Source organism: Rhinatrema bivittatum, chromosome 4 (genome assembly GCF_901001135.1).
Source record: "Rhinatrema bivittatum chromosome 4, aRhiBiv1.1, whole genome shotgun sequence".
NCBI classification, from domain to species: Eukaryota; Metazoa; Chordata; class Amphibia; order Gymnophiona; family Rhinatrematidae; genus Rhinatrema; species Rhinatrema bivittatum.
The window spans coordinates 81,898,668-81,925,654 of record NC_042618.1 but is presented as its reverse complement, the minus strand read 5'-3'; the positions used below and the strand labels follow the sequence as shown (position 1 = coordinate 81,925,654).

General features: G+C 46.8%; 1 protein-coding gene across 1 annotated transcript in view; it reads left to right on the top strand.

The window, feature by feature from the left end:
- The window catches only part of TTLL5 (tubulin tyrosine ligase like 5), a 798,469-nt gene that overhangs the window by 756,568 nt on the left and 14,914 nt on the right, over positions 1-26,987 (top strand). The window contains 2 exon segments of the mRNA XM_029598396.1: positions 21,677-21,765; positions 22,897-23,019. Of these exon segments, the coding sequence (XP_029454256.1) occupies positions 21,677-21,765; positions 22,897-23,018 (211 nt within the window). The 3' untranslated portion in view covers position 23,019.

Below are 26,987 nucleotides of genomic sequence, written 5' to 3'. Positions count from 1 at the left end.
CGTGGTACATTGATGCCATCGTTCCCGGCATCGATTCTATCAGTGCCATACATGTTTTTTATCCATGGCACTGATTTTTCCCTGGGTTTCATCGATGCCATCATTGGTCGGATGGATGCCATCGATGCACACCCTTGTGTCATCGGTGCCATCGTTACCTGGGTCGATGCCATCATCGCCCGGGGCACTTCCATCGATGCCATCGTTGATTCCATCGGTGCCATCGATGCCCAGGTCGATGCCATCGATGCCCAGGTCGATTCCATCAGTGCCATCATCGATTCTATCGATGCCCGGGTTGATGCCATCGATGCCAATGTCAATGCCATCAGTGCCATCAATGCCCATACTGGTACCAACGATGCCATCGACTCCATTGATGCCCAAGTCAATCCCATCGATGCTGTCGATGCCCGTGGCCATGCCACCGATGCCGTCGGCGCCCGCCTTCATCGATGCCGTCGATTCCCATGTCGTTTCCATCAATGTCTTCGACATTCCTATCGATGCGGTCATTGACTCCTTCGATGCCAGCATCATTTTTTTTTCTGATGCCAACGATGTTTTTCGATTTCTCGATGCCACATCGTTTCCATAGATACCTACGCCGATGCCATCAGTGCTTTTGTCACTGTTATCCTTGCTCTGCCCGGGTCATCGATGTTTTTCATATATTTATTTTTGACGATGCCCTCAAGGCCGCTTCAGCTGCCGTAGACACCGTCGCCATAGCACCTCCACGTAATGCCCTCGCCTAAACACAGTGCTCCATGCTTTGGGTTCTTCTTAAAGCCCCGTATTAGCCTACGACACTACATAGTGCCAGGAGCAGTGCAGGCATGCTGACAGTCCGTCAACATTCGCCATCCAAGACAGCGAGGGCATCCACCTCGGCGCTGGGGAAAGACCGGGCCGAGTACTGTGGCGCTCGTTGTCACCGGCCCGGTGACCGTCCGCCACCGACGCCATCCAGCACATCGATGCTATCCTTCTCAGTGCTGGAGAATGCCCAGGCCGAGTAACATCACCACTGCCATCGCCACTGTTCTGCACAGTACTGGCAGTCCTTAGTGCTCCAGAAACACCAGAACGAGTTCTGAAGAATTCTGGACTGGCGTCACGACACATTGAGCCGCTGCAACGAGGTCTGGGTTCACGATTCATAATGGCTCCCCTGTACCCGAGGCGTGCCCCACCGACATCGGTGCAGGATTGTGGCCCTCCACAAATTACTGTGGTAGCGCCAGCCACGCTCAGCCTGTCTCCTCTATACCTGCGCTACCATATCAGGTTTCAGAGTTGAGACTGACGTTTCGTCCGACAGGCTACCCTTCGATGACTCCTGAAATCCATGCATTCATCAATCTTTACCGGCTCGTCCTTTGGCGATCCACATCGGATAGTAAGTAGTCTAATCCCACTTCAGCAGCATTCCCATTGAGATCTGTTCTCTAATTCGGGCCACATGGTTCAAAAGGTTCTAGGTCGTCTGTCTTCCAAGAACCGTATTCATGTCACATATCGCTATTGCTAGCTATGTCAGACACCATACCAAGAGAATCTCTCTACCATTTATTTGGGATTTCATCAGGACATCCTCCCGTTGTTAGCAATGGGACCCTATACTGATTAATACTCTGGCTTCTGGTTCCTAATTCAGGACCGAAGTTTCAGATGGATTCGCTGATCTGCTAAACACGAGATCCAGCAAATACTGCCTGAAGTGCAAATCCACCTCGAAACCTGGCAACAGGTCTCAACGTTTTCTTGTACAGCACACAGAAATGCGGGTAAGACTTTACTGCTCACGCTCCCTTGGGAGGTTACATGATATCCAGGTTACATCAGCCCCGCCAGTTGGACAACTCTGGGTCTGTCAACTTGCCGGATGTCAGAGCGGCCACCCCACTCTGTATCAAGATTCACGGTACACTCCCCTGGACGCTACAAAGCGCAAGAGGGGGGTGGTTGGGGAGTTTTTAAGTTCACTATTCTTTCTTTCAACAGAAAGTAGTTACTCTCCGCCCATCCTGGACCTCAGAAATACCAACTTTCTTCAGAAGGCACAGGTAAAATGGTATCTCTTGTCACCATGCTTCCATATCGCAGAAGTAGATTGCCTCTAATCTTTCTATGTGCTACATGGTGAGTGAACAATATTACAATCCCAAGCTCTGCCAGTTGCACCAGCTTCGGCAACTGGGGTATTTCATTAAATCACTATCTGTGAATGCTGTTTCTCTACAGAGTACAACATCATTCACGCTTTTCCTTGCATGGACAGCTGCATAACCACAATCAATCCAAGCAAGGAGCTCTAACTTCTTCATGACTCACTATAAATCTACTACCTGGGATTGCTGTCACTGCCATAAATCCCTTATAGAACACTTCTGGACACCACAATCACAATGACCTTTCCTGTCCAGCAACCGTGCAGACATTCTAACAAATTCCTATATGTCCCTGCGCGCATATTCCATAACTTCAGCCCCTCAATTCTTTCATTGTCGGGCCATGGGGTTTTTTCACTATGCACTTTCCTCATAGATCCAAAATTGCTATGGGTTACGTTCAGTGAAATGCTAACTACATGATAATGAGGACCTTGGTTTCGAAATTCTTCTTAAATTTCTGACTTTTCTTGTTTTGTTAAAAAATTTTCTTTTCAGTTAAGTCATGCAGAGTGTTAGGGATTATAATTATACAATGTATTTTTTTTTCAATCTTTACTATTTTCTATTTATTTATTATGTTTTTTATTTTCTTTAGTATTATTATTATTTTATCTTTTATAATTAGAAGTTGTGAACCGTTTTGGTCGGATACCCTCCGTGAAAATCGGTATATAAAATGTTTTAAATAAATAAAATAAAATAAATAAATATTATCAGTACGTCTAAGCTGTTCAACCGCTTTCGTCCCTCATCCTTATTGCAGATCAGGAACCAAAACCTAGTCTGCTCCTGCTAATGCTCGCATTTACTCAGGGTTGTAAAGTTTGACCTAACATCTTCTCAACCCACTATGCGTCTATTCCGCTCCAGGCACAGTTTCACATGAACTTCCTGGAGCTTGTAGCCATGAGTTATGCCCTTATGCCTTCCAATACTGCCTCTGCAACAAATCTTTGTGCATACAGACAGACAGCATAGGGACAATGTGCTTTTCCAACACACAAGCACGCATAACCTCTTAGCTGCTCTGCTAGGAAGCTCCGCAGCTCTACCCTTGGCCCTTGCTCGCTCCATGCATCCTCGGGCCACTTATCTGACAGACTTACGGAACGCACTAACAGACCTACTCCATATAGGTTTCCATCCTCTTGAATGGTCTCGGACTACATGTGTAGCGAGAGAAATGTTCTAGTGTCGAGGTCAACCTAACTTGCCCTCTGCATCTGCATCAAACCGTACGGTGCACGAATTCTCCTCCCTACACATGTTTCCAATGCGTTCCCATAGGCGCCTTTGTTCCATCAAGGCCCTCTCTGTCTCTTCCGCTGCCTCTCATAGCCAGCACTCTTCTAATGCTGAAATGGGACAGGGTTCACTGTTCCTCAGACCCACGTCTTGGCCGAGACCAGTAAGCTTCCCATACCTCTCAGTCTATCACACCAGTAACCAATTCGCTTTCTCACAAGTCAGAATCATATTGTAGACTCACTGATGTTCTCAGGTACTGGTAGCGTTACAAAAACCCTTCCACACCCAAATCCTACCATTCAAAATGGCATGATTTACCACATGACACTTACAAAAGGGTTTTACCCTTTTTCTTTTTTCTACACCAATCTTTTTTCTTACTCCCTCGGATTCTGCTCCCCAGACCCTTCACATTGGTACACCTTGGTTCCAATTGGCATACCACTTGGGAGTGGGGATACCCGTTTAACAGTCAACCCCTTCTGAGTCAGCTTACCATGGATTATCCACTGATCAAGTCGCCTCTGTTTTCACTAGTCACAGAATGGGACATGTAATTCGTGCCTACAAGACTCATACGATCTCCGTTCGAACCTTTCCATTCCTCTCTTTTAACAGTCTGCCATGGGGAACTCTTTTCCTCATAGACATCACTTCTACCAACAGGGTCAGTGAGTTACACACCTTGCTACATACTCACCCAACCCTGCGTTCCTCCATGACCGAGTGGTTTTACGTTTTCAACTTCATATCCTTCTTAAGGTAGATGTTGCATCTCACCTTACTCAGAATATACTCTGCCCACTTTCCCAACAGCTCTCTCTCACCAAAGCGAGAGGGTTTTTCCACTCCTTGGACTGTAATAGTGCACTTGCATTCTATCTAGACCGCACTACACTCCATAGGAATTCCACCTAACTCTTTCCTTCTGTGGCAAGAGCCAAGCTGAGAGTTCCAGTGGACAAACAGACCTATTCCTCCTAATTGACGGTCTGTATCTCTTTTTCCTACCAACAAGCAGGCATTTCACTACAACACTGTGTGTAACCACACTCTATTCCATCCGTCCCAGCCTCCATAACTTACCTTCGGCCGGTGCTGCTTGTACATATTTATCAGGCTGCGACCTGGAGCTCTCACCATATCTTCGCAGCCATTATTGCTTAAATACGACTAGCCGGTATGCACCATGTTTGGCCAGTCCGTCTACTCCTATTCTTTTCGGTTTAACTACCCAACATCCTTCCACCAACCCGTTAAGGGTTTCAGGATGCCCTCTGTTCCAAATTCAACCCTCATCATTACGCCTTTTGCGCATTTGGTGCACTCTCGAGCATCCTCAGGTCTGTACTCACCCATATGTGAGGACTACCATCCTGCTTGTCCTGTGAAAAAGCAAATGTTGCTTACCTGTAACAGGTGTTCTCACAGGACAGCAGGATGTTAGTCCTCACGAAACCCACCCACCACCCCGTGGAGTTGGGTCTGTATACATTTTTACTTTTATTTTAGTTTTGCTTGCGCTTTTTGCTATACAACGAGACTGAGGGAGACACCTGTGGTCACACAGATAATTGCAGGCTGAGCATGCTCAGTGCACTCAGTGTGCCAGTGTCAGTCAAATCTTTATAGAAACTTTGACAGAAAAGTTTTCCGTACAGGGCTCCATCCTGTGATGTCACCCATATGTGAGGACTAACATCCTGCTGTCCTGTGAGAAAACCTGTTACAGGTAAGCAACATTTGCTTACTCTATACTTAAAATAAAAGCAAAGAATGAAAAAGGAAAACTAATGTTAATAATTTTTATCCTAGTAAATTACAAATCAGTATATTAAAACATTTATTCAAAAATCTCACTTTTATTAGAACATTTCTTTGAAACAGTACTTCATTTAAAAATAGCTCTTGGAAGAGTCAAAAATCAACCTTTTAAATATATGAATTGTAGATTTTCTATTTTGAATTTTAAAAGTCCCAGGTAAATCTAGAATGAAAAAATCTTTCTCAAAATAAGATGATCCTCCTTCAAAGTTCAACTAGATGGTCCAGTCCTCAGTTTATACAACCTCTTGTCATGAAGCTTTGCCACTAGCGTTGCAAAACACTAACCTTCTTTCATTGACATCAGCTTGAATCACATATAATCAATTTCCCCTCTTAAGCCTGTCCCCTAAAAAGAAACCTCTGTTTCGCCTTCTTCAGGCGGCAGAGACATCGACATTGACTGCATTAATAAGGACCATTCCTGCTAGTAAGACAATGGCATTCAAATATTTTTCACAATAAATTTTTCAAATCCCTGTAGACATGTTAAATTACATGGCACTCATTAACTTAAGCCTTTCCTAGCGTATAGCAGATGGACTCAGGACCAATGGGTATAGTGTACTCCTGATAGCAGTTGATGACGGATCAGATTTTAATCTGACGTCAGTCCTAGTACATATACCCCTGCAGGAAGTGCAGCTCTTCAGTATTTTCCGTCTCCATAGCAGTTAGGGACTATCTGCACACTAGCACAGCGTTAGAGTAATTTTACCAAAGAAAACCAAAATAAGAAATCTTACCTCTACAGACGAGACCCGCTCTCCTGCTGTGAAACCCATTAGGTCCCTCCCCCAGTTGAGAATTCCCGAGGTGATTTCCACGATCCCTCGGAGGTAAGCCTCGGTCCGGCAACCGACCCTCGACGGGGACCTAGCCCCCGACCTCGTGTGAGGCTGAGAGGCAGCGGGTGCAACCTTGAGCGCGGCGGTGAAGGTATTTTCCCTCTCCCCCGCAGCCGGAGACCGCCCGGAACGAAACCAGGAAGCGCCGAGGCAAGGTAAGGTAGAAATCTATTTGAAAGTCTCCGGTCTCCAAAGCTCGAGGAGTCGCACAGGTCGCCAGCCGGGACCAGTGCCACCGGGTTGATCTGCCCTAGCAGGGCTAGACCCCGGTCAGATCTGAGGGTCCTCCCACGTGCCCCCCAAGGTGGTCGCCATATTGTCTGCGTGGTCGCCGTCACCATTTTGATCTGTTCACCGCCCTGTCCGCCGTGCTGATCCGTGCGCACAAATACCTTGTGCGCACAACATCGCGTGCCCAAGTACCGTACGCATAAGCGACGCGCATAGCCATACACTTACTGTGCCTGGCGTATAACTTCAATCTGTGTGTACAACAGGGTGCACATCTCCCTGAGCGCGCACCAAACCTACGCGCACAACTTCGACGCACCGGAGCACACAACTGCATCTTACGCGCACAAGCCATGGCTCCACCGGAAAAGAAACTCAAGGCTCAGGGCCTTTGCCCAGCATGCCACATTAGAGCTGCACAGCATGAGGAAGCCACGGCCCTGTGTTTACAGTGCGAGGAGGTCCTAGGGGATCCAACTCATGGCCCTCCACAGCCGGTACCGGGTTCCAGCCTCTCCAATGGGTTCCAGCGGGACCCCCCCTCAAACGGGGCTCCTCCAGGACCACGGCGCCCCTTAGTCTAGACCCAGCATTTATTTCCTGGGTAGAATTCTTCAAAAGTCTGCATACCTTCGTCCACATGCAACCGGGGCCTCCTATAATACGGCCACAAGCTCCACCAGAGGACCTCAACATCCTGGGACCCTCTATGCCCAGGGAAGTGATCCCACCACCCAGAAGCCCCACCTTCGGGGACACGGACAACTCAGATGAGGATTCAGAATCCCTGGAGGAAGGGGAACTCCCTCCGGAGACAGAGCCCCACCGAACCATGAGACGCTTCTTCACCAAGGACGAGCTTCCAGACCTGGTCACACACAGCTTAAAAGAGCTTGCAATCCTGGGCTCAAGCGCCTCAGGGGAACCTAGACTAACCCCCCTACTAGAGGGACTCCGTCAGACCTCCCGTCATTTCCCACTATTACAAGCTGTCCAGCAACTAACTTGACCTGGAATGGGATGCCCCGGAAACTACGTTCAAAGGGGGGTGGGCTCTGGCAACCATGTGCCCTCTAAACCCAGCCGCCAAAGATCTCCTGGCATGTCCGAGAGTGGATGCCATGGTCTGCGCAGTTTCGAAGCGCACTACTATCCCAGTGGAGGGAGGAGCAGCACTCAAGGATGCTGAAGACAGACGTGTCTGGAATCCATCCTCAAACAGTCCTTTGACGTCTCCGCTATGTCTCTACTGTGCCGTGGTGACACGTGCCTGCTTGTCACAGACCAGGAACAACACTCCTAGGGAAGCCCTGGAACCAGCAGTATCATTCCTTGCGGATTCCGCTTCGGATCTGATGCGTACCGCAGCTAGAGGAGTGTCATCCACTGTGGCAGCCAGAAGACAACTCTGGCTCCGAAACTGGTTGGCCAACATATCTTCCAAAACGAGACTCACAAGGATGCTCTTCAAGGGAAATCTCCTGTTCGGAAGCGAACTAGAGAAACTAGCCAACAAATGGGGCGAGTCCCCACTGCCGTGGCTACTGGAGGACAGGAATAAGAGAAACCAGCGACCTTTCCCCCGAACTTCCAGGGGCAGAGGATCACAGCGCTTCAACCCATATAGAAGCACATATCAAGCGACCCGCCCCACAGGCTGGAGCCAGTCCTTTCGGAACAAGCACAACAAAAGGGAAGACAACTCGGGCCCAGGCCCCAGCCACACCCCACAATGAAAATCAGCCGACCCATCCAAAGGAGGAAGCCATAGTGGGCAGGCTTGCCCTATTCTACCAAAGATGGGTCGAGATAACTTCGGACAAGTGGGTCCTAGCCATCATTCAAGAGGGATATTACCTGGATTTTCACCACCTCCCTCCAGACAGGTTTGTGGAATCCCCCTGCCACGACCCTTCCAACAAGTAAATACTGGATATTATTCCATCTATTTTATCGTTTCCAAGAAAGAAGGAGCTTTCAGGCCCATCTTGGACCACAAGTCGGTCAAACGTCACCTGAAGATTCCTCGCTTCCGCATGGAAACCCTATGCTCAGTAATAAGGGCAATACAACCGGGAGAGTTCCTTACATCCCTGGATCTGTTGGAAGCCTACCTACACATTCCGATCCATCAAGAGCATCAGCGTTTTCTACACTTCACGATCCTGGACTATCACTATCAGTTCTGGGTACTACATTCAGGTTAGCCACAGCACCCTGGATGTTCACCAAGATCATAGTGGTGGTGGCAGCAACACTAAGGAAGGAAGGAATCCGCATACACCCTTACCTAGACGATTGGCTGATCATGGCGAAATTCCCAGAGAAGAGCCACTAGGCGACCAACAGAGTCAAAACTTTACTGGAGAACCTCGGGTGGGTGGTCAACACAAGCAAGAGCTACCTGCAGCCCTCCCAATCTTTAGAATACTTGGGAGTCCGGTTCGACACCAAGCAAGACAAGGTCACCCTGACACCGACAAGGAGATCAAAATTGATGACCCAGTTGCGAACCCTGTTGAGCAAGCTTCGCCCCACTGCATGGGACTACTTACAGGTCCTTGGCCTCATGGCATCCATGGCATCCCGGGGTTCTCAGAGGGGGGTGTGTCGGGGGCGTGTCAGGGGCGGGCCCGGTCGTCGCGGCGTTTAGGGGGCGTGTCGGCAGCGTTTGGGGGCTGGTACGGGGGCGTGGCTACGGCCCGGGGCGGTCCGGGGGCGTGGCCGCGCCCTCCGTACCCGCCCCCAGGTCGCGTCCCGGCGCGAGAGGCCCGCTGGCGCGCGGGGATTTACGCCTCCCTCCCTGTCTAAGCCCCCCCTGACAAAGGTAAGGGGGGGGGCTAGGTAGGGGAAGGGAGGGGAAGGTATGGGGGGGGCAAAAGGAAGTTCCCTCCGAGGCCGCGCGGCTCGGCGCGCGCCGGCTATACAAAATCAATAGCCTTGCGCGCGCCGATCCAGGTTTTTAGCAGATACGCGCGGCTCCGCGCGTATCTACTAAAATCCAGCGTACTTTTGCTTGCGCCTGATGCGCCAGCAAAAGTAGGCCAATTCGTGCTATTTGAAAATCTACCCCAATGTGTCCAAATTTAAGCGCTCAATAGTCACATACTACTATGAACCCAAAGGGAAAGAGCTCTAATGTTTAGTATTAAAAACAGTAAATTATGTATAAAAAAACTTTATTAAATCACTTGATAGAGAATTATTTTTATATAAAATTCTCACATGAAAAATTTGTATGTTTTGTAAATCTTTTACATAAACATTAATTCCCTGTACGTACCCGGATCAGTCCAGACTGTGGGTTGATCCTCCTGTCCAGCAGATGGAGACAGACCAAAACTGAAAGGGTATCCTATATCAGGACAGAGCCTACCCTGCAGCCCTTCAGTATTTGTCTGTCTCCAGCAGATGGATCAGCTCACCCTGTGGTCTCCTGATTTGGGCTAGTCAGCCTTTCTTTCCTTTTCTTCCCTTTGGATCAAGCAAGTACTTACTTCCTTCGGGATTCTATTAGGATTTTCCAAAAAAAAAAAAGTCAGAGGGATTTTTTAGGTTTAGTTGCTTTTGCAGGAGACGGTCCCGTCTCCTGGCTCTTGCCGGACTTAGGGAAGCTTTGCCCCTTGTGCTGGGCATAGCCTAAGTCCGCGCCTGCTTCCCTGGTGTGGGGACCGAGGCTGGTGGTCCAGTCATTTGTCTCCCCCCTCTGGCTGCCTAGGGAGCTCAGTGTTCCATTGCCTGCTTTTTTTTTCCTCAGTGAGGCTTCATTTAAAAAAAAACCAAAACCCAAAGAAAGAGGAAAGCAAAATAAATAATAAATAAGCTTCAGTTTCTTTTATTGGGCAGCCAGACAGAGGAGAGTGCAGGCTTCACTCCCCTGCCTCCGCTCCTGCCGGCAGTGTTGTCAATCATCTGTTTTTAGATACCAGCTGATTTTTATTTAGCTCACGGCTCCTCTTCACTGTGGATGCCGTGGCCAAACGCCTGCTTAGCCTGTGGAGAGCCCTTGTCACGCGAGGGGCTCTGCTTGCCTGGTGAGGAAGGTCCCTCCTCGGCAGGGCAGGCAAATTTAGCTCGGGGACGAAATCCCCCATACATGGCCAGGCCGTTCCTGGCTCGGCAAACCGCAGCCATCTTGGGGATTTCGGCAGCTCCCAATTTGGAGCTGCCAAGGGCTGGGGAGCAGATTTTAACGGATTTTCCCTCCAATTTAAGCCCCGAGCTACCCCAGGATGTGGTCCCGACCCCCCCCCCCCCCCCCCCGGTAGATCCAAGTCACAGTTTTCTTTGGATTTTGTCGTCCTCCTGCATAAATCATATTTGGCCAGCTTGCAGGAGGAGGAGGAGGACCCTTCCCCAGGCCCCCTCCCGCTGAAACTTCCGCGTCCGGCACCGCTACCCGGTCTCCCTGTCCCGGAGCCCCAGGGGTCGGTTAGGGTGCGGGTGGTCCCGCGGGTGGCCCCTATTCCTGACACCCCTGTTGGCCCCAGTCACTCTGAATCCCACGGCAGATTTGGCGAGCGCACTCCCACCCCTGGAGGGGGATGATCCTAGGGTCCTCCGCATGTTCCAAAGGGAGGAGTTGGAGCCCCTCATCCCCTTTGTCCTTCAGGAGCTGGGGCTGGAGGGGCCCCCGGTGGACACACTTACTGCCTCTTTGCCCAAGGATATTGTCCCGGTCCTGGCGGGACTCAGGGCTCCGGCAAGCGCTTTTCCCTTTCATCCGATGCATACGTTGCTGCTCCTGCGGGAATGGGAGGCTCCAGAAGCGGGACTCCGGGTGGGGCGAGCTATGGACAAGCTCTATCCCCTCCCGGAGGAATGCTTGGACATGCTGAAGATTATCACCGTGGACTCTTCCGTTTCGGCGGTCACCAAGCACACCACTATCCCTGTGGTGGGATCAATGTCTTTGAAGGATGGTCAGGATCGTAAGCTTGAAGTCCATCTGAAGCGTATCTTTGAAGTCTTGGCCCTGGGAGTCCAAGCGACTATCTGCAGCAGTCTCATGCAGCGGGCAGGTCTCAGATGGGTTCAACAATTACTCGGCACCTCCCGTCTGCAGAGGCGGATCAGGCTGAACGTTTGGAAGGCTTCATAGCATATGGGGCTGATGTGCTTTACGACCTCCTCCGCGTCCAGGCGAAGGCGATGGTCTCGGCGGTCTCCGCTAGGAGGCTCCTATGGCTGCGCAATTGGTCCGCCGATCCGTCCTCCAAGGCAAGGCTGGGCACGTTGCCCTTCAAAGGTAAGTTGCTTTTTGGAGAGGACCTTGAGCAGCTTATCAATTCTTTGGGGGAAAACAAGGTGCATAAGCTACCGGAGGACTGTCCGAAACAGTCTCGATCCTTCGCGCCCTCTCGTCCTCGCTTCCGGGTCAGCGGAGATACACACCCCACGGACGAGGTGACTCCTCCAGAGGTTATGCTTCCCGGTCTCAATCTTGGTCTCAGCCCTTTCGTGGGTGCCGACCCTTTCGCGAGGGACAGTCTCAACGCCCCACCCCAAAGCCCTCCACACATTGAAGTTCGGTTGACCCATGTCCCCCTGAGATGACTTCATCCGCTTCCAATATTTAAAGGTCTCTAATTCACTATCTAACTGAGTTAGCAAGGGGATTGCTTCGGTTTTACTCCCAAGCTACTCTGCCTCCTCGGACTTACCAGAGGTTCCCACTCCTCGGGGGCCTCGCTCTTTTCTTTACTTTCAAATTACAGATAGGAACTGGTACTCGCTCCTCGAGGGCCCATGTTCCTGGATACTTTGAAGATTCTCTACTGCCTGGAAGCTATCGCTGCTACAAACAACTGTGAGTTACCATCACTCTCTCAGAGCTTTCCCTGGAACCAGGTACTCGCTCCTCGAGGGCCAAAACCGTTCCAGCTCCTGAGCTTCATTGAGACCTTATGCGAGTTTTATCATCTAGTTCTGTTCATGAAGCTTGCCTACTCTACCTATTCACTTTCTACAGTTTCTCAACAGCTCAGCCATTCTGGATCGCGGTTCCAGTGCCTGAGGGACTACAGCCCTGCTGGGCATATCAGCTCACTACTGCCACCTCTGGTGGTTTCCAAAACCTGTTTAATAAAAGAACAATGTGTGTCTGTCTCCATTCTCAAGCCTAGCCAGTGGTCCCTCTCAGGGTATCCTCCAGGGGGCGTGGTCATCTGCCACCGGCCCAGGGATTCACCACTACTATTTCAGATTCATAATAGACTAACTCCTCATGGAGAACCCTAACAGATTGCTACTCCCAGCATAGCGGAATATGCAGAATCTGAGACACTACAAGATAGCTGACTCCTCCTTCTTAGGAACCATTCATTCTGATTGCTCCTCCCATCTAACGCCCAGCTTTCTTAACAGATATATAACAGATTGCTAACTCCCTAGCAAATCCAGAACAATGGGGAAGGCGTCACCATAACTACCATTTATTTTGATCCTGGCCGAGGGGCTATCATACAGTCTCATAACCCATTGTATAAAGTAACTGCCAAGCCCCAATCTCTTAAATGTTTCAAAGAGAAAAGGCCAGTGAACTAAGTCAAACGCCTTTTCTGCATCCATGGAAAGAAGTACTGTAGGAGTATGCGTCTGCTGTACATAATCAATGATGTCTACTATTCTATGGACATTGTCAGCCACAAACCGCCCAGGGACAAAGCCCACTTGATCAGAGTGGACTAGATTAGGGAGGATGCTGTTTAGCCTAGCAGCCAAGGTCCGGGCTAGAATTTTCAAGTCTATATTTATCAGGGAAATCGGCCTGTAGTAGCCATATAAGTCCGGATTGCGCCCTGGTTTGGCGATGACTGATATACCCGCCGTATTAGCATGAGTATCTGGGCGGGCCTCTTCCCGAAGGGAATTAAACATATCCATCAAAGGGGCCGCCAGTGTGGCCTTAAACTTTTTGTAATACATGGCTGTAAACCCGTCTAGACCCAGTGCTTTCCCCGTTTTCAGGGCTTTGATGGCTGCCTCTACCTCTAAAATTGTGATGGGTTTGTCTAACAGCTCAGAATGAGCTGAGGGTAATGTCACAGAGTCTAAATAATCTGTAATGGAGGTGGTAGATGCGGTCATCCCTGATGAGTATAAATTCGCGTAAAAGTCCGTAAAGGACCGCCTAATGTCCGCCGAGGATGTCACAATGTCTCCCTGCGAGTTACAAATTTTAACAACTATGGTATGAGCCCGGACAGCTTTCAGTTTTTGTGCCAAAAGTCTTCCTGCTCTATTGTCTCCCTCAAAGTATTGCTGCTTCAACACATCAAAGGAGTGGCTAATAGCGGCAACATCGATAGCCCTAATAGCATCCCTGACTTTTAATATCTTTTGATAGATCGTGTTGGATAAAGATACTTCATGTTGCTGAGTCAAGCGGTCAAGATCCTGCAATAAGGACTTGCGAGTCCTCTCCCATTCTTTATTATAATACGTTGCTCTTGCAATGGTTAGACCCCTAATAACTGCCTTAGAGCATTCCCATAGCGTGGTGAGAGCAATGTCTCCTGAGCGGTTGGTGTCAAAATAGGCTTGTATTTGGCATTCTAAACGTTTAACAAAATCATCATCTCGGAGCAGACTGTCATTGAGCCTCCAGCTACGGAATCCACGGTCTGGCTCCTGCAACCTTAACTCCAGCCAGATTGGAGCATGGTCCGACCAAGTTATGGCTTCAATGCCAAGTGTACAGACCTCATTTTGAAGAGTCTTAGTGATAAAGAAGTAATCAATATGAGAGTATGAATGATGAGGTTTGGAAAAGAGTGTATGAGCGAGACCGTGGATTTCTCTGCCGCCATATGTCTACTGAGCTCCATCATTCTAAGAAATCATGCCATTCCCTCCTCATTCCCAAAGCAGTGGGTCCGATATGTGTAGAGTCGATTGTGGGGTCCCTGGTCGCATTGAAATCTCCACCCAGGATAAGCTCTCCTTCCCCATGATGTTGAAGCAGCTGATCTATAGAGTTCAAAAAAGATACCTGATTCACATTAGGGAAATACACATTGAGAAGAGAGAATACCTTAGACTCCACCCTTATTTTGAGCAACAAAAACCGGCCATTACTGTCCCCAACCCTAGCGATGACTTCATGCGCTAGTGAGTTTGCAGTGAGAATACCCACTCCAGCGTATCTGGAGGTTTTAGTGCTAGCAGCCCAATGAGCACTCGTATACTGAGAATTATTCAGGAGGTGCTCGTGGCGTTTGTGTACATGCGTTTCTTGCACAAAAGCCACAACTGCTTTCTGGTGTTGTAGCTCCTTTTTAAATAATGACCTTTTTCTAGGGTCATTCAGCCCCTTCACATTAAGTGATATGATGTGTGGGGTCATCCCTTATGTGAGAGAGAAATTCGCTTTTGCACATGCCTCTGTCCCCTTTGGCCCATGTCTGACTACTAGTTCCCAGAGCAGTGGCAGGTAGAACTCGCCACCTCCCGCATTTGCAGAAGGTCTCCCTGGTACAGCCCAAGTATAGTGGTAAAGGCTAAAAGCCCTTGTCAACCTAACAATGTGAAAACCAATCCTTCCCTTGTGTACCAGATTAGTTTCCTCTGAGGGTGTAACCCGTCCTAACGAGACCAAGCACCTCCAATCACCCCTCCCCCACAGGCAGAAGTACAGTAAAGAGGATGAAACATGCTTAACAGTCAACTATGCAGTTAAGTGAAATCGTATAAGAACATAAGAAAATGCCATACTGGGTCAGACCAAGAGTCCATCAAGCCCAGCATCCTGTTTCCAACAGTGGCCAATCCAGGCCATAAGAACCTGGCAAGTACCCAAAAACTAAGTCTATTCCATGTAACCATTGCTAATGGCAGTGGCTATTCTCTAAGTGAACTTAATAGCAGGTAATGGACTTCTCCTCCAAGAACTTATCCAATCCTTTTTTAAACACAGCTATACTAACTGCACGAACCACATTCTCTGGCAACAAATTCCAGAGTTTAATTGTGCGTTGAGTAAAAAAGAACTTTCTCCGATTAGTTTTAAATGTGCCCCATGCTAACTTCATGGAGTGTCCCCTAGTCTTTCTACTATCCGAAAGAGTAAATAACCGATTCACATCTACCCGTTCTAGACCTCTCATGATTTTAAACACCTCTATCATATCCCCCCTCAGTCGTCTCTTCTCCAAGCTGAAAAGTCCTAACCTCTTTAGTCTTTCCTCATAGGGGAGTTGTTCCATTCCCCTTATCATTTTGGTAGCCCTTCTCTGTACCTTCTCCATCGCAATTATATCTTTTTTGAGATGCGGCGACCAGAATTGTACACAGTATTCAAGGTGCGGTCTCACCATGGAGCGATACAGAGGCATTATGACATTTTCCGTTTTATTCATCATTCCTTTTCTAATAATTCCCAACATTCTGTTTGCTTTTTTGACTGCCACAGCACACTGAACCGACGATTTCAATGTGTTATCCACTATGACACCTAGATCTCTTTCTTGGGTTGTAGCACCTAATATGGAACCCAACATCGTGTAATTATAGCATGGGTTATTTTTCCCTATATGCATCACCTTGCACTTATCCACATTAAATTTCATCTGCCATTTGGATGCCCAATTTTCCAGTCTCACAAGGTCTTCCTGCAATTTATCACAATCTGCTTGTGATTTAACTACTCTGAACAATTTTGTGTCATCTGCAAATTTGATTATCTCACTCGTCGTATTTCTTTCCAGATCATTTATAAATATATTGAACAGTAAGGGTCCCAATACAGATCCCTGAGGCACTCCACTGTCCACTCCCTTCCACTGAGAAAATTGCCCATTTAATCCTACTCTCTGTTTCCTGTCTTTTAGCCAGTTTGCAATCCACGAAAGGACATCGCCACCTATCCCATGACTTTTTACTTTTCCTAGAAGCCTCTCATGAGGAACTTTGTCAAACGCCTTCTGAAAATCCAAGTATACTATATCTACCGGTTCACCTTTATCCACATGTTTATTAACTCCTTCAAAAAAGTGAAGCAGATTTGTGAGGCAAAACTTGCCCTGGGTAAAGCCATGCTGACTTTGTTCCATTAAACCATGTCTTTCTATATGTTCTGTGATTTTGATGTTTAGAACACTTTCCACTATTTTTCCTGGCACTGAAGTCAGGCTAACCGGTCTGTAGTTTCCCGGATCGCCCCTGGAGCCCTTTTTAAATATTGGGGTTACATTTGCTATCCTCCAGTCTTCAGGTACAATGGATGATTTTAATGATAAGTTACAAATTTTTACTAATAGGTCTGAAATTTCATTTTTTAGTTCCTTCAGAACTCTGGGGTGTATACCATCCGGTCCAGGTGATTTACTACTCTTCAGTTTGTCAATCAGGCCTACCACATCTTCTAGGTTCACCGTGATTTGATTCAGTCCATCTGAATCATTACCCATGAAAACCTTCTCCATTACGGGTACCTCCCCAACATCCTCTTCAGTAAACACCGAAGCAAAGAAATCATTTAATCTTTCCGCGATGGCCTTATCTTCTCTAAGTGCCCCTTTAACCCCTCGATCATCTAACGGTCCAACTGACTCCCTCACAGGCTTTCTGCTTCGGATATATTTTAAAAAGTTTTTACTGTGAGATTTTGCCTCTACAGCCAACTTCTTTTCAAATTCTCTCTTAGCCTGTCTTTATCAATGTCTTACATTTAACTTGCCAATGTTTATGCTTTATCCTATTTTCTTCTGTTGGATCCTTCTTCCAATTTTTGAATGAAGATCTTTTGGCTAAAATAGCTTCTTTCCCCTCCCCTTTTAACCATGCTGGTAATCGTTTTGCCTTCTTTCCACCTTTCTTAATGTGTGGAATACATCTGGACTGTGCTTCTAGAATGGTATTTTTTAACAATGACCACGCCTCTTGGACATTTTTTACTTTTGTAGCTGCTCCTTTCAGTTTTTTTTCTAACAATTTTTCTCATTTTATCAAAGTTTCCCTTTTGAAAGTTTAGCACGAGAGCCTTGGATTTGCACACTGTTCCTTTTCCAGTCATTAAATCAAATTAACAACCGTCTGCTTATATTGTGAAACCCGAACAGATTAAAAGTCCTTAATTGCTTAGGAGCAAAAAGCCATTACTACCCAAAATCAGTAGGCCTGCTCCTTTCTCAGTTGCATATCCTCTTTCTTCAGGCTTCGAATCGCTTCAGCCTTGGTCATTAGCAAGAGCAGGGGAAGCATCTGATTTTCTGCATAGGCTTTTTCCCCCCTTACCTGCCCTCTGCCATTTTAAGTGTGAGTCTGACTTGTGTGCGGTTAATGCCATTTTAGGAACTTGGAATGAAGTGGGCAGTTGTGCCTGCTTAAACGCCTCTGCTGCTTCTTCAATGGTCTTGACACGGTGGGTGATGCCTTTTACCTGGAACTGGAGCCCGAAGGGGAATGTCCATTGGTAGCGTATGGCACAATCACGCAGGTTAGCTGTGACTTCCTGAAGAGCATGTCTTTTGGATAGGGTAATCGGCGCCAGGTCCTGATAAATGCCAGCTTGATATTTTGCCAGGTAAGATCCTTTATCTGCCTGGATTTACCATAGATCTGCGTTTTGAGCGTGAAGTCGTGGCAGCAGATAATGATGTCGCGAGGCCTAGAGTCACTGCGTGGCCCCAGGGCGCGGTGCACTCTAGCTAGCCGTATGTCCATCTGCACAGCCCCTTCGGTGTTCTGTTCAGCAGGTGCCGAGTTTAAAATAAAAGTGCATACTTGCTGTGCCACCGCTTTTGCATCTGCGAACTCCTCCGTGTCAGGAACTCCTCTAATTCTCAAACAGTTCCTCCTGCTCCGGTTCTCCAGATCTTCTAATTTTTCATTAATCGAAGAAATATCGGAACGGAGGGACAACTGCTGTGTATGTAGGTGGCCAATATCCTCGCTATGCTGATCGAAACGCAAGTCAATTTCATCGACCCTGCTGCCCAGAGCATTAAAATCTTCCTTAAGGTCCGCCATGAGCTCGGCCTTCTGCTGCCTAAGTTCGGAACGCAGTTCTACAAACCAGCTCCGGAGCTCATCCCAAGTTGGCAAAGTTGGAATAGAACCGGGCTCAAACGGGCTGTTGCTGCGGGTGGCTCTGGTGCATCAGCGGGGCAAATCAAGGCACCAGTTTTCTCTGCGGCCATTTTGCCATAGGAAAACTGTTTTAAATCTGTAGCTTTCTTTTTAGACGTCATGGAAGCCAATATTACTGCTGCGGGCAATACTGAGGGTCGGTCCTGCAAAAAATCGGGTCTTTTTACGCTAATTTTGACAATTATACTGCCTGTGGGGAATGGAGCTCCGAGCTCACGCATCTGCTCTTATCAGCGCTGGAGCGTGCCCCACCTAATCCACAGCATTTTTTAATATTTTTAGAATCATTTACGATTTATTTTAAATTTAATGCAGATGCTATTTCCATTGTTGCTGCCATACCATCCATCTTGAATCTTATAACAAGTTGTTTATCAGCAAAAAAAAGCCTTGGTCCTGAATTTTTCTAAAACAGAAGCCCTTTGGGTTTCAAAGGGAGCAAGACCAATCGATTTACTCCAGCTTACAGTTAATGGGGTAGAGATTGCATATGTGAACCATGTTAGAAACCTGGGGTTTCATTTTGACCCTAGTTTGAGTTGCATCCATCAGAGTCATTTTTCTTAGCTGAATAGTTCAAGCTTAATTTACTTCAGTATCTGAGTCAGGTATTGGACCAGTTTGATTTTCGGACCATAGTGCAAACCTTTATTATTGTTATTTGTTGTATATAAACTAACCTTATGCCAAATCCTTTAAATCTAAGCAGTACCACCTTTAGGCCAGGCAATTTCCCCTTTTTTCCCCCTAAAAACTCAGCAATTACAATGAATATATTTTCGACCCTTGTACATAGCTTTTCTCTTTTTCAATTGTTTAACCCCCTCTCCCAATTATGCTGCTCCCAGTTGAATATATTTAACTATTTTTCAGGTTCTTGTTGTTTTTTCCTTGTTTATTGTTTCATTGTAAAGGCCATGCCTATTTGATACTCAAGCTATCATTGTTCTAAGTTATTTGTAAACCGATACGATGTGCAAACTGTTGTCGGTATATAAAATCTTTAAAATAATAAATAAATAAATTATTGCAGTTTGCTCATTGTGGATTTCCCTAAAATCCATCTACAGCGCCATTGTTTTGGGCGTTCCTCTCTGTGATCATGCTTCACCTTTGCTGCAACGCCTTCATTGGCTACCAGTTACACAGAGGATTAAACTGAAAGTTTTTGTTCTGGTTTACAAATCACTTAGGACAAATGCACCATTGTATTTATCACCTTTTTTTAAGGAATATATTCCCTTTCAATTACGTTCTGTGAGCAATCATCATTTAGAGCTTCCTGGTCTTCAGGCGACCAGAAACCATGCAATATCACATGTAGGACCTTTTTAGGGAAAGGTTTGAAAGAAGAGCTTCAATCTATAACTGAATATAAACTATTTTGTAAGAAGCTAAAATATTTTTTTCAAAAAGCTCTTATGTCTAATACTGTTTAATTTTATTTGGTGGTAGCTCTATTGCATTTTGAGGAAATGTTTGAATATGAAGTTTTGTAATTAGTTTATTTTTATGTTATTGTTTTATGTTTGTGGTGTTAATCTGCCTAGCATGACTTGTTTATTATAGATGGAATATAAATATTTTAATTAATTAAACACATTGACTCCTGTTCAGCCTACTCACTGTCAGACCAGTCCCACAGTAACTCACTGACTTCTATGCAGCCTGCCCTCTGTGCCAGACCAGTCCCACAATAAACTATTGACCTCTGTCCAGCCTACTCACTGTCAAACCAGTCCCACAGTAACTCACTGACTTCTATGCAGCCTGTCCTTTGTGCCAGACCAGTCCCACAATAAACTATTGACCTCTGTCCAGCCTACTCACTGTCAAACCAGTCCCACAGTAACTCACTGACTTCTATGCAGCCTGCCCTTTGTGCCAGACCAGTCCCACAATAAACTATTGACCTCTGTCCAGCCTACTCACTGTCAGACCAATCCCACAGTAACTCACTGACTTCTATGCAGCCTGCCCTCTGTGCCAGACCAGTCCCACAATGAACTATTGACTTCTGTCCAGCCTGCTTACTGTGCCAGACTCTTCCCACAGTAACACACTGACTTCTATGCAGCCTGCCCTCTGTGCCAGACCAGTCCCACAATAAACTATTGACCTCTGTCCAGCCTACTCACTGTCAGACCAATCCCACAGTAACTCACTGACTTCTATGCAGCCTGCCCTCTGTGCCAGACCAGTCCCACAATAAACTATTGACCTCTGTCCAGCCTACTCACTGTCAGACCAATCCCACAGTAACTCACTAACTTCTATGCAGCCTGCCCTCTGTGCCAGACCAGTCCCACAATGAACTATTGACTTCTGTCCAGCCTGCTTACTGTGCCAGACTCTTCCCACAGTAACTCACTGACTTCTATGCAGCCTGCTCTTTGTGCCAGACCAGTCCCACAATAAACTATTGACTTCTGTCCAGCCTACTCACTGTCAAACCAGTCCCACAGTAACTCACTGACTTCTATGCAGCCTGCCCTCTGTGCCAGACCAGTCCCACAATAAACTATTGACCTCTGTCCAGCCTACTCACTGTCAGACCAATCCCACAGTAACTCACTGACTTCTATGCAGCCTGCCCTCTGTGCCAGACCAGTCCCACAATAAACTATTGACCTCTGTCCAGCCTACTCACTGTCAAACCAGTCCCACAGTAACTCACTGACTTCTATGCAGCCTGTCCTTTGTGCCAGACCAGTCCCACAATAAACTATTGACTTCTGTCCAGCCTACTCACTGTCAAACCAGTCCCACAGTAACTCACTGACTTCTATGCAGCCTGCTCTTTGTGCCAGACCAGTCCCACAATAAACTATTGACCTCTGTCCAGCCTACTCACTGTCAGACCAATCCCACAGTAACTCACTGACTTCTATGCAGCCTGCTCTTTGTGCCAGACCAGTCCCACAATAAACTATTGACCTCTGTCCAGCCTGCTTACTGTGCCAGACTCTTCCCACAGTAACACATTGACTCCTGTCCGGCCAGCCCACTGTGCCAGGTCAATCCTAAAGTAAACCATTGTCCTCAGTCCAGCTTGCCCAGTGTGCCAGGCCAATTCCACGGTAACATACTGACCCCTGTTAATCCTGACCACTGTGGCAGATCACTCTCACTGTAACACACTGACCCCATCCAACCTGCCCAGTGTCAAACTTATCCTGTGATAGGTACTGTCATTCTGCCATCTGCTCCGCCAGCCTTCGGGCACTTGAACCTTGTGTAAATATTCTGAATTTTCAGCAGGGTTGCGTCTACGGAAGGACCTCGGAACAGAATACAGAACCGAATGAGCGCTACTCCCACGTGTCAGACACCCACAGGCTCATCAGGTAAGTGAGGAGTACTTTCTGCTGAGGGATTGATTTCTCAATCTGTTAGCGATGCCAGCTGTCTAGAGTTTTCCCAAACAGTACGTATTTTGACAAGTATCTGGCAGCTAGTAGAATAGCTCAAACACCCTGAAAATGTCCAGGGTTTTAGCTCTCCAGTGGGTTGCGTGGATCATAGATCCATCCTTCACCCCTTCCCCCCACTCCAGTGCCAAGTACTCCATTCTTATGAATCCCTTCTCCCTATATCCGGATCCTGGCTTTTCCCTTCTGTAGTTTTGTCTACAAAATACAAGTGCATATGAAACTAGAAAGACTCTGCCAGGATTGGCAGGATCAGACTCAGTTTTCCGTGGTGGCTGCCTATAGTAACGTGCCAATTTCTGCTGCCAGCAAACAGCCAAGGATGATGTGCAGGAGAAGGGAAGACCCAGGATCAGGCTGCCTCAGAGAGGAGGTACTACTGCTATGGCCAGGAAAGCTCTCTTCCACCTGCAGAGGAGACATTGCCTCAGCAAGGGGCAGCCACCTGTTACTGGGCTGCCTCAAAGTGGAAGGAATGACAAGAAAAGAGCTGGAGCAGCAGTAGCCACTCTGAGAACCTCTCCTGACTTTGCCAGTAGATATTCTAGGCCTCTGTGCTTTCAACCTTTGAAGTACCCCACACTGGTAAGCAGTGCAACATTTTGGGAAGTCAAAACTGCTGAGTTGTAGCAAAGCTGGGAGAGGTATTCAAAGCAACTTCTGCTGCTCCAGCATGGGTTGGAAGATAGAGATAGACCGCATGGAGTAGAGAAGAAGGGGCAGAAAGGCAGAGAGTCTGCTATGAGGGGAGTAGCAGAAAACAGCAGTAAGAGGTTAGCAGTGACATAAATAGCCAGAGAGGAGGAGGGAAAGAGTCTCTTTGTTAAATGGGGATGAGGGGATGGTTCTCTCTGCTTGGAGATGGGTGTAGTACTGATGGAGCTGTTTAGCACTAAGGAGACTCCTGTGGTGGATGTGCAGAGTCGCACGTATGGGATAGTTAACACCGAAGAGCCTCTTTCTGGGGGAATTTAGTACTAAGGGATTTTGGGTCATACTGCTAGAATCTTTAGTACTGTGTAAGTGAATTTTCTTTCCATTTTCCAGATGCTTTGGCAGCCTCTCAAGTTATATTTGCCAGATCTAAACCTGTTGCCCATGGTTCCAAAACTACTGGAAAAGTCGTCGTGCAAAAAAAGGGAAAGGCAGTTCAGCCAGGGCCAGATTAAGGTAATGTGCATGCTTTTTTATTATTTTTGTTTATTTTGTAGCTCAAGGCAAATTACATTCAGGTACTGCAGGTATTTCCTTATCCCACAGGGTTTACAATCTAAGGGCCTGGTTTACTTAAGGCTTTTTTCCCATTCTGGGTCTGTGGAAAAATGCATAGTAAATAAGGCCCTAGGTTTGTACCTCAGGCAAAGGAGGGTAAAGTGACTTACCCAAGGTTATACCAAGCATCGGCAGGATTTGAACCCTGGTATCTCTGGTTCTCTGCCTGCTGCTCCTCCACAGCAAGCATATACAAATTAAAAAATCCTTTATTGCTTTTCTTAAAACTATCATTCATCAGCTTTTCATAAAATCCTCCCTCACTTTGATCAGCTTAGAGTAACAGCAACATATGCCAGTACAGACTCCTCTTTGTCAGAGAGAGAGAGAGTGTGTGTAAATGAAGAGTGCAGGAGACAGAGCATGCATGAGTGAGGGAAGCTCCAGGAGAGGGTGAGAGGGTATGCAAGCCGGTTATAAAGGAGAAAGGGTAGCCTCCAAGGACAAGTGGGGTGACATCATCCAATGGAGCCCAGCTCAGAACTTTTAGGTTAAAGTTTCTGGAACATAGATTGTGCCTCACAGGCATGTATAGCATCCCATTATGGCACACATCCACATGGGGGCCTCTTCAATCTCTTCTTTTCTCTGTCAACAAGCATGCCACGCAGGGTGACATCATCTTATGGTGCCAAACGGACCACTCATTTGAGCTTGTAAAGCTTTGCTTTGTTTGAACATATGTGGGAATTCCCACAAGAGCACTGCCTCGTGAGACTTTTAGTCAGGTTTTTGTTCTCACTGCTATCCAAACATGCACCTCTCTCTTGTTGAAGATTTTTCTTTAGCTTTCACCAATATTTTCTAGCTCAGCAGCCCCCGCAACAGCACTTTTCAGTGTTATTGAAGGAAAAAAAAAGAGTAAAATGAAGAGGATCTTGCCCAGGCCCAAGAAGCCTACAGTCAGTGGCTTCAAGGACTGCATCTGCGGGTGAAAGATGTCTATCACAGATGGATATACCTTTGCTCCTGGTGTCTGGAGTCATATCTACCATAATTCTTCCAAATGCCACAACTGTGGCTGGATAGCCCTCAGATCATAAAAAAATGTGGGCCTCTAAAATGGCCGATCTCCAGGGCCATCACAGCTCTTCAGTGTTGACATCTGTACATGGTGAATCAAGCAAGGGCTCCAAGAAATGCCAAGCATCGGCTGACACAGCCCTAACAGGACATGAGAAATGGGCTTGAGGCTTCTTTGTGCCACCGGCATAGGGGATCAGTTTCTGCCCATGCTAGAGACATTGGCACCAGTATCCTCAGCACAGTTATCACCAAAAGGATAAGGATCTGGTGCCATCAAAGCACCATGGGTTGGTGCAGTCAGTCCCATCAAATCACCAGAGCTTGGTGTGGTCAATGCAATCTAAGCATGAGGCTGCAGCGCGGTCAGTGCTGTCAACACTGAAGGGTATGGCATCATCAATGTACTTGGTGACATCCATGCATAAAATACCATCGGTGCCACTGAAGCATTCAATACTGGCAAAGCACTTAAGATGCTGGGTATCAAAGACCTCGACACAATCTATGCAAGAGCCAGGGGTATCTCTGTCCATCCCTTTTTGGCCAGGAAGATTCCAATGGCAATTTGATACACTGAAAGACTTCAGAGATCATTTGGCCAACAAAGTGATCCTGGTCCGAATGGACAATCAAGGAACAATATATTATATCACCTTAGCAGGGAGGCACAGGATTGTACCTCCTATGTCAGAAGACTATCCAGATGTGGAACTGAGCCATCTCTCAGGGAATGATCCTCAGCACTACATACCTGGCAGGTGAGGAGAATGTCCTTGCAGACAGATGAATCAGATCCTGGAATCCCACGAATCTTTGGGACTTTTCTTCTTTAAAGTTTTAAGGGTTCTTAGCGATAATGTTAGCAAAAGCGAGTAGCAGCGGACGCAGCGGTGGACTCTCATTTGGCTCCCAAGAATACCTACATTTAGTTTTGTGCTAAATATTTTAGCTGGGAACTGCATGGTTTATTTACTTTTTCTATTCATATTGCTTTGTAGAGGAGTTGGTGATCAGATGTTATGGTTCATTCTGCTTGTAGCATAATGTTGCTTTATAAGCTTAAGTTCTTTTACAAAATGGCGTAGCACCCGATCGCATCTATCAGTGATCTTGGCCTTATATTGTGGTAAGGTGTGCTATTTGGGGGGTGCTTTCATTTCTCTGTGGGGTCATAATAGGGAGGGGTGGGGGAGGATAAAAGGGAGGGAAAGTGGAGGGGTGTCCTTGGTCATGTTGCTGTATGTGGAGGGTGTTTCAAAATGTATAGACCACAAGATGTCTGTAACTCAGGTGGATATCAACTTCAGAGTACGTAACTATCCTAACCATGGGAAGAGACCAGTGCTCAATTTGGAATAGCCGGTCTCACCGCAGGTACCTGGCTATCTCTACTGTATTGGGCCAATGATATTTGGGATGGGGACCCCCTCTGAGTTTATATCTTGGAATGTAGCTGGCTAGAAATCCTGATCAAACACGAAAAAGTGTTAGCCCCAATTAAAAAGACTTAAGGGGAGAATTATATTTTTACAAGAGACACATGTTAGGGAGCATAAGCTTAGGTGTCAATGGGTTTCACAGGTATTCTCAGCACAAGGTACCTCTAAGAGATGCGGGGGTAGCTGTTCTAATTAATAAAATATATCTTTTCAAATGGATCAGGTGAAAGCTGTGACCCTGAGGGACGGTATGTGTTGGTAAGGGGGAAATTATTTGATCGTGAGGTAATCTTAGATAGACACCCACCTTCCCCAACTTTATAGTATCCTGTGCATCAATTCCCACTCCCACACAGATATCAGACACCCAGAATTCAAAATCCCAGGAACAACTGGACAACTGTGGGCTCTGGCAGAATAAGGCCTTTGTTGAAAAGATACCTTCTCTTCCCAATGTTACCCCTACATAATGCTTTTTCAGCATTGGAGAATGAAGAAACCTCAGCAAGAGATATTGAAATGATCTCTAAAATTCTGCAACAGAATTAAATGGCATAAAAGAAAGCTGCTTCTTCTGGGAGACTCAGTCATCAGAGAAACCAATTTGGGAGCACATTTTGAGGGTGATACAATAGTTAAATGCATTCCAGGATCCTCAGCCAGTAGAAATGCAAACCAGATAGTCAGTCATTGAAGATGAAAGTAAGAACTTTATCAGTGTTATCATCCATCTGAGGACCAACAACCTCAATAAAAATGGTATCTATGCAGTACAAAAAGATTTCCAAAACCTAGGCAAGATAAGACACACTGCAAAGAATTTTGCCTTTTCATTAGTATTACCTGTTCATAGAAGGGGAAATGAGAAGATATGCCACATAAATAAATTAAATTCCTGGCTCAGAACCTGGTGTACAGAAAATAGTTTTGGATACATTGGAGGCAGGGGTAATGTATGGAGCAGTAAAAGGCTATATGGTAAGGATGGCCTACATTTGTCTGTAGCAGGAAGGAGGATACTAAGTGAGAAATTCAGATAATATATTATAAGGCATTTAAACTAAAGAATATGGGTGGAAGGAAATGGCCAATTATAGTGGCATGTCACCCCCAAGCAATACAGGAAGTGGGAGGAGAAAATAAAACCAATCAGCCCAAAAAAAGTAGAAAAGGTGCCTAGGAATTGCTACAAATCAAGTGAGGAAAATTGGAAAGCTATGATTACAAATGCTCATAGTTTGGGCAATAAAATCTCTAACGTGCAGGCCCTCATGGTAGAGGTGGACTTGGACATTGTTGCTATTACAGAGAATGGTTCACTGATTCTCATGATTGGGATACGGCCATACCGGGCTCTAATTTGACAAGGAAGGACAGAGAGGACAGAAAAGGGGGAGGAGC